Here is a 6,965-nt window from a genome sequence, read left to right as displayed (position 1 = left end):
CACCACTACGCCTCGTTAATTTTTTTATTTATTGTAGAGATGAGGTCTTGCCAAGTTGCCCAGGCTGGTCTCGAACCCGTGGGATCAGGCAATCCTCTCACCTCGGCCTTCCAAAGTGCTGGAATTATAGGCATGAGCCACCGTGCCCAGCCTATCTTGGCTCTTTTAAGGGATTGTGTGCAAACACTTTTGTACCCCTCAACTAAAATGTTGGCAGAGCTGAAGTAGGAGAAAGAACGAAGCAAGTGGAGTTTATGGGTCTTTGCTCAGGAGCAAAATGATGAAAACATAGAACCATCTTTTCAAAGGATGATATAACCTTGAGTAGTCTGTGGACTAGAATAAAGCTATGCAGTTGATCATCAGGGCAATCGGAGTAGGAGCATCCTGGGGTCCGACGGAGACTAGATCCACTGGGCTCACAACCCATCAGGGCCTGGGGATTAGAAAAGATCCTGAAATTATAGCTTCCTATCTAGTTTGTTTGGGCTACTATAACAAAATACCCAAGACAGGTTTAATTTATAAACAACACAAATTTCTTACAGTTCTGGAGGCTGGGAAGTCTAAGAAACTCTTTCCTGAAATGTCTTTCAGCACAGACTCAGGGGCCCATGTCTCTGTCTCACCTTTCTGGAACTGGAAGATTTGTTGAATAAAACTTTCAGCATGCCTGGGGTGGGGGTGGGGATGGGGTGCTATTAAAAATTTTAAAAGAGAAAAAAAATTTTCAGCAAAAGTTTTGTGGGCAATCACTTTGTTCTCCGGTCTGCTAAGGTCCTGCCTCTTCATCTTATGTTAAATTTTGCTTGTATAAATACTGGGTTGCCTCTTCTTTTGTTCCTTTTCTTTCTCCCTGAGAAAATCTCTCTAGCTACAGAGCCCTTTTAGGTGCCTGGATTAACACCTTCTTGTAAGAAACCCAGGGTTGATCACTCCTAATGCTAATTTTCTGCTGTCTCTGTGCAGTTGATGAATCAAAGTTAGAATTTCAGTTCTGCCTGTGGTACCTCTTCTTACTTGGCCAATTTATCTTCATAAGTTTCAGGGTCCAAGACACAAGATGACTACTTAGATATGAAATTAGACAGAGAGCCGGGCTCGGTGGCTCAGTCTGTAATCCCGTGCCTTTGGGAGGCTGAGGTGAGTGGATTGCCTGAGCCCGCGGGTTCGAGACCCGCCTGGGCAGCGAGACCTCATCTCTACAATAAATCAAAAAATCAGCCGGGCGTGGTAGCGCATGCCTGTAATTCCGGCTACTCGGAAGGCTGAAGAGGAAGGATCGCCGGAGCCCAGCGGGTCGAGGCTGCGGTGGCCGGGAGCAGCCACTGCACTCCAGTCTGGGCGACCGAGTGAGACTCCAACTAAAAAAAAAGAAAGAAAGAAATTAGACAGAGGATGAAAATATGTCTCTGATAACGACTTCGTGTCAGGTGCAGAATCTGGACTATTTCTCTCAGAATTCAGTTGGATGGTCCCCCTTAGTATTATTAGTAGTAGTAGCAGTAGTAGTAGCAGCAGGATCAATCTGATTTCCTCATACTAATCCAAATTTTGGGTCAACAGTCCTTTCTGGCCTTTGAAAATTATTTTCTCAAGCCGGGCTTGGTGGCTCAGCCTGTAATCCCGCGCCTTTGGGAGGCTGAGGTGAGTGGATTGGCCGAGCCCGCGGGTTCGTGACCCGCCTGGGCAACTTGACGAGACCTCATCTCTACAATAAATAAAAAATTAACCGGGTGTGGTAGCGCGGGCCTGTAGTTCCAGCTACTTGGAAGGCTGAGGCGGAAGGATTGCCGGAGCCCAGTAGGTCGAGGCTGCGGTGGCCGGGAGTGGCCACTGTACTCCAGTCTGGACAACAGAGTGAGATTCCAGCTCAAAAAAATAAAATAAAATAAATAAATAAAAGAAAAAAGAAAAAAAAGAAAATTATTTTCTCCCAGACTCCCTTTCCCAACACCATCTGACCTTTCTTTCCTGCCCAGGCCTCAGGTCTTTTTTCTGTTTTATTTCTGCCTTTGGATAATTCCCTGGACTTTGATTTTCTATTCAGATTCTTTTTTCTCATAACCATATTCCTCAAATGCCATAAATATCTGTCTGTTTGCTGAACAGATCATGTTTCCAGGGTGATTTTTTTAAGTTGGAAGTCTCACTCTGTCACCCAGGCTGGAGTGCAGTGGCACGCTCACAGCCCACCCCAACTTACATGCTAGGTTTAAATTTCCTGGGCTCAGGCAATCCTTTGCCTCAGTCTCCTGAGTTATTGGGACTATAGACGTGTGCCATCACACTCGGTTCCTCTTTTTGATTTTTCGTAAAGACGAGATCTTGCTATGTTGCCTAAGCTAGTCTTGAGCTCCTGGGCTCCAGCAATCCTCCTACTGCAGCCTCCCAAGGCACTGGAATTATAGGTGTAAGCCATGGTGCCCAGCCTCAGGGTGATAGTTAATACCAAGCAACCTACTGTGTGTGTTATACTCCCTCAGTGTATTTTCTGACTGCCTACAGAGCCCCTCCAACATTGCCTACACATTTGTGACCCACCTGCCAAAGGTGCCCCCACCCCCGCATGGCTATCCTTACTGATGTGGCCTCTCTCCAGCTGAACTCAACTTTTCAAAAACTCATTGCATTGATACCATGCCTCATAATATTCATTCTTTGAAATGAATATTTTCATTCCAAAGTTTGAATTCTGTATAAAGACATTTTTCACATTCATCTCCTTAAGTGAGGCCTTTGGGCCAAATAAAGTCCCAGCTTTAGGGTATCCAGCTTTAGAAGCAAGTTGCAGTGTTTATGTTAGGTTTTCTTCCTTTATTTAATTAATTAATTTATTTATTGAGTCAAAGTCTCACTCTGTTGTCAAGGTTGGAATGCAGTGGCATGCTCACAGCCACCACAACCTCAACCTACTGGGCACAAGCAATCCACCTCAGTCTTCTAAGTAGCTGGAACTACAGGTACATGTCACCATGTCCAGCTAATTTTTTGATTTATTGTAGAGATGAGGTATTGCCAAGTTGCCCAGGCTGGTCTCAAACCTGTGGGCTCAGGCAATCCTCTAATCTCAGCCTCCCAAAGTGCTGGGATTATAGACTTGAACCACCACGCCCGGCTGGTTTTCCTTCTTTACTTGCATCATACAGCTAATAATAATTGTTATCCTGTGGTGGACCATTAATATTATGGGCATTCTGATGCATGTATGTAAATTAGCCAAGGTGAACCTCATGGCAACATTATGAGGTACATATTATGATGTTTATTTTGCAGTTGAGGACCCCAGAGCTGATATGATACTATGCCTTTGTTTTTCCTCCCTGGAGAACCTGTACACTTTTCCTCAAGTCTCGCTGGTACTGGCTTCCCACCTTGGGAAATATCCCCTGCAAATTGGGTTTGTGACAAGTGATGTTGAGACAGGGTTTATCTTGGAAAAAATAAAAACAAACTTTTTCTGGCCCCACTTTTTGGTTCACCACTGGCTATACAGATTTCTGCATTTCAGGTTCTCTCAGAAATGGCAACATGTACCCCACAGGCCAATAGGCCCATTTCTGTTTTCCACAGAGCTTAGGGTAAGAGGCTGAAAGGGAGGAAACAGAAGAAAGAAGACTGGAGGACCCAGCTGCTGTGCGTGGCAGAATAGGAAGTTGCTGACGGCAATGACTGACACACACACACGAGTGGGTAGCATCAAATGAGAGTTCTTAGAAGAACAAGCAGGACTGGGCGTGCTGGTACTCAAGACAACGTGCAGACAGTCTGTTCCTGGGTCTTGCTGTGTGGCCTTCATCTCAGGTTCTTCTCTGAGAGGCTATGCAGAGAGGGAGGTGAGGCAGTCAATGGGCAGGATACAATGGCCTAGGAGCAGTGTCAGGCAGACAATCCAACTGCCAACAACCACGGGACCCAACCCCACAGTAGAGCTCCCTTTCTTTTGGGTAGAGTGTCCTGCAGGGTGACCCCTATCCACCCCTAACTCTCAAATCTAACATTCATCTCCTTCCCCCTAGGTGCTGCCCAGTACCTGGCATGAGTTTACTATTGTGATCCCCAATCCAGGACACTCCACTGCCTCAGAGTCAGTTAACCACCTCCTTTATAAGGAGAGTGGGGAATCTTCTGGGCAAAGTAACTTTCTGTAATAAAACAAGGGAATGTCCTATTTCTAATGTGGAATGCAAATACTAAACAAACATGTTCTTAGTGTTTTGTTAAGATGCATTTAGATGTCTTTAACTGACAACTAAATTCAGGAAAAGGTTTGACCTGGCAGGATGGTAGGTATGGGTTGGTGAAGCACAGGGAGGAGCGGAGGTCGTGGCTCCTCTGTAAGATGGATGGTCCTAATAGCAGCACAGCTAAAGGCCAAGGATAGAGGCTTATGGATCCACTGGAGAACTGGGAAGACTGAGCCTAGGGTCTCAGTGGGTTTAGCAGTGAGGGCCCCTGTGAAATTTTAGTAGTGTTCACTACTGACTACTTAATATGTTCCAGGCCCTGAACATGTACGCTCTGTGCCCGTTTAATGTGTGGCACAGAGCATACAGGCATACCTTATATGCTCTGACCCACCAAACAGGCCAGAAACAAGCAAGAAGATAACAGATGCCCTAAAGGGAAGAACCAGATGAAGGGAATGATGAAGAGTGCCATGAGATCTGGAAGACAAGCATCATCCAGACCAGAGTATGTCAGCATCATGGATGTGTGTTTTCTCACTGAAACAGTAGCTGGAGATTCTGAGGTTTAATTAGGAAAGCAGGTTAAGATACCTTAGAGTTGGGATGCCGAGGTGAGAGGATTGCCTAAGTCCAGGGGTTTAGGTCAGCCCGGGCAAATTGGTGAGACCTTGTCTCTATAATAAATCAAAAAATCACCTGGGCTGGTGGCATGTGCCTGTGGATCCAGACTTGGAAGGCTGTGGTAATCATGCCACTGCACTGCTTAGGTGACAGAGTGAGACTCCAACTCAAAAAAATATACACATAAGAAATACATAGGGGTACCTAAAAATGTGTACCCATTGTAAGTATGATGTTCACCCAAAAGATGACATGAATCAAATGAATGCTAGCATTACCATGTGACAGGCAGGACAAAAATGGCAGAAGCATGGTTGAGTGAATATCATACTACACATTGTTACCGTAATTTAATACAACTTTGAAAATAATAGACAGGGATGGAGGCACACACACACCCTGTATATATAATACACACACACACACACACACACACACACACACACACACACACACACACACACGATAGAAGACACCAGATAGTTTACACTGAGGTTCTCTTTATTTCTCATCATTTCTTTACAACCATCCAAACAGAGATAACTCCCACATGTACCTCCCTAGCCCGAATCCCCCTTTAGGTATTTAGATTAGTACTTCTAACTATATAGGATGCATCTTCCCAAAGATCCCCTCAAACTCAAGTAAAGATTTGCCCACCAGCCCCTCCCACAATCACTTTTTCCCCCTGCCTCTCACACTAAGTAGTAGTTTGAAACTGTGACTTCTATGTTGCCTCAAAATGCACTTACATCTTGGGCTTCAGTGTCTAAGTGCCCAGAATAAAGCTTCTGATATATGCACCCAGCTAGGCACGCATTAAACAGGGGCACAGGATGGGCTCCAGGTCATAGAAGGTCCTGTCCCCACAGCGAGGACAGGGGTTGGCACTGAACCAGATCATGCCAGGCCGCCCTAACTCATGTAGCATCTGCCTCAGCTTGGTGTGCAGATATACAAGTCTCCCCACATGGAGGGTACCTCCAACATCCTCATAACTCTCCAGTGGGGCAGGATACAGCACATGGCTGAGCTTGCTCAGCCCAATGGTGCGGCGCAGGAGGTCCTCCAGGACGAACATGGAGATGGGGTTCTCACTGAAGCTGAAGGTCTTAAGCTGGGAGCAGTGACTCAGTGCAGGCAGGATGACCATGAATTGGGAGTCCATGATCCCACACTCATCCAAGTCCAGATCCTGAAGAGTGGTGGAGTTTCTCTCCAGCAGAACTTGGAGGGGTTCAGGACTTATATTGGTCAGTGTGACTCCACTCAGACTTAGGTTATTTAGCTGACTGACATTGGAGCACTGGGACAGATGAATCAAATCTGCTTCTGAAAGCAGGCAATTGGTTAATGAGAGGGTCTCCAGGGGACTCTTCAGGCACCTGTGGAGAGAAAGCGCCATTAGTCTGGGAAAGAAGGCAGAGGATAAAGTGGGATGGGAAGATCGGAAAGCATCAAAACCCAAAGTCTTCATGATTATGGTCAACTCTCAGAATGCCATGATGTAAAGGAACACTCAAGTAAGTGCAAGTATACATGTAGTCATTCCTCCATTACTTATTTGCTGTATAATTGGGTCAAGTGAATGAAATCTCAAATACTCCCTTGGCTCACCTGTCAAGCAGAATCCAACATAAACCTCTTAGGTGTTGTGAGCATGACTTGAGAGAGCCTGATCCAATGTCTCAAGTAAGAAAGGGGATCAGTGAATTTTAGTAGAGACACAACTGAAAATGCTGTCAACTCATGCTTCTATCTGACGGCCACTGTTTGGGCCATAGTAACCTGTTGTCTCTGTGTCCTATGAGACTACTGGGAAACATACATAAGGATAAACTTAGATAAAGTCGACAACAAAGGGGGTTGCCAGGCTGCAGGGGCTAGCTTAGACCACTGCATCATCAGCAACCCATCTACCACTTTTTAATAATTTCTCACTCTTACTCTTTCATCCTTGTCTCCAGAATCTTCCCTTTCCCACATATTACCTTACCTGGAGTTCAAAACAACTCTGTACAAAGATGAAATCTGGGCTGGCCTTGGTGGCTTACCCTGTAATCCCAGCACTTTGGGAGGCCAAGGTGAGTGGACTGCCTGAGCCCGCGGGTTCAAGACCAGCCTGGGCAACTTGGCGAGACCTTGTCTCTACAA

The 6,965-nt window shown here is 45.8% G+C and overlaps 1 protein-coding gene across 1 annotated transcript in view; it reads right to left on the bottom strand.

Annotated features, from left to right (window-relative positions):
- Positions 1-5,619: 5,619 nt before the first annotated feature.
- PRAME (preferentially expressed antigen in melanoma) overlaps positions 5,620-6,965 on the bottom strand; it is a 13,045-nt gene continuing 11,699 nt past the window's right edge. The window contains exon 4 of the mRNA XM_008067060.1: positions 5,620-6,196. Coding sequence (XP_008065251.1) covers positions 5,620-6,196 — 577 coding nt within the window. The remainder of the gene's footprint in view (positions 6,197-6,965) is intronic.

Source organism: Carlito syrichta, unplaced genomic scaffold (genome assembly GCF_000164805.1).
Source record: "Carlito syrichta isolate Samal-C Ts95f unplaced genomic scaffold, Tarsius_syrichta-2.0.1 Scaffold106281, whole genome shotgun sequence".
Lineage (NCBI taxonomy): Eukaryota > Metazoa > Chordata > Mammalia > Primates > Tarsiidae > Carlito > Carlito syrichta.
This window is presented reverse-complemented; position numbering and strand designations above follow the sequence as displayed.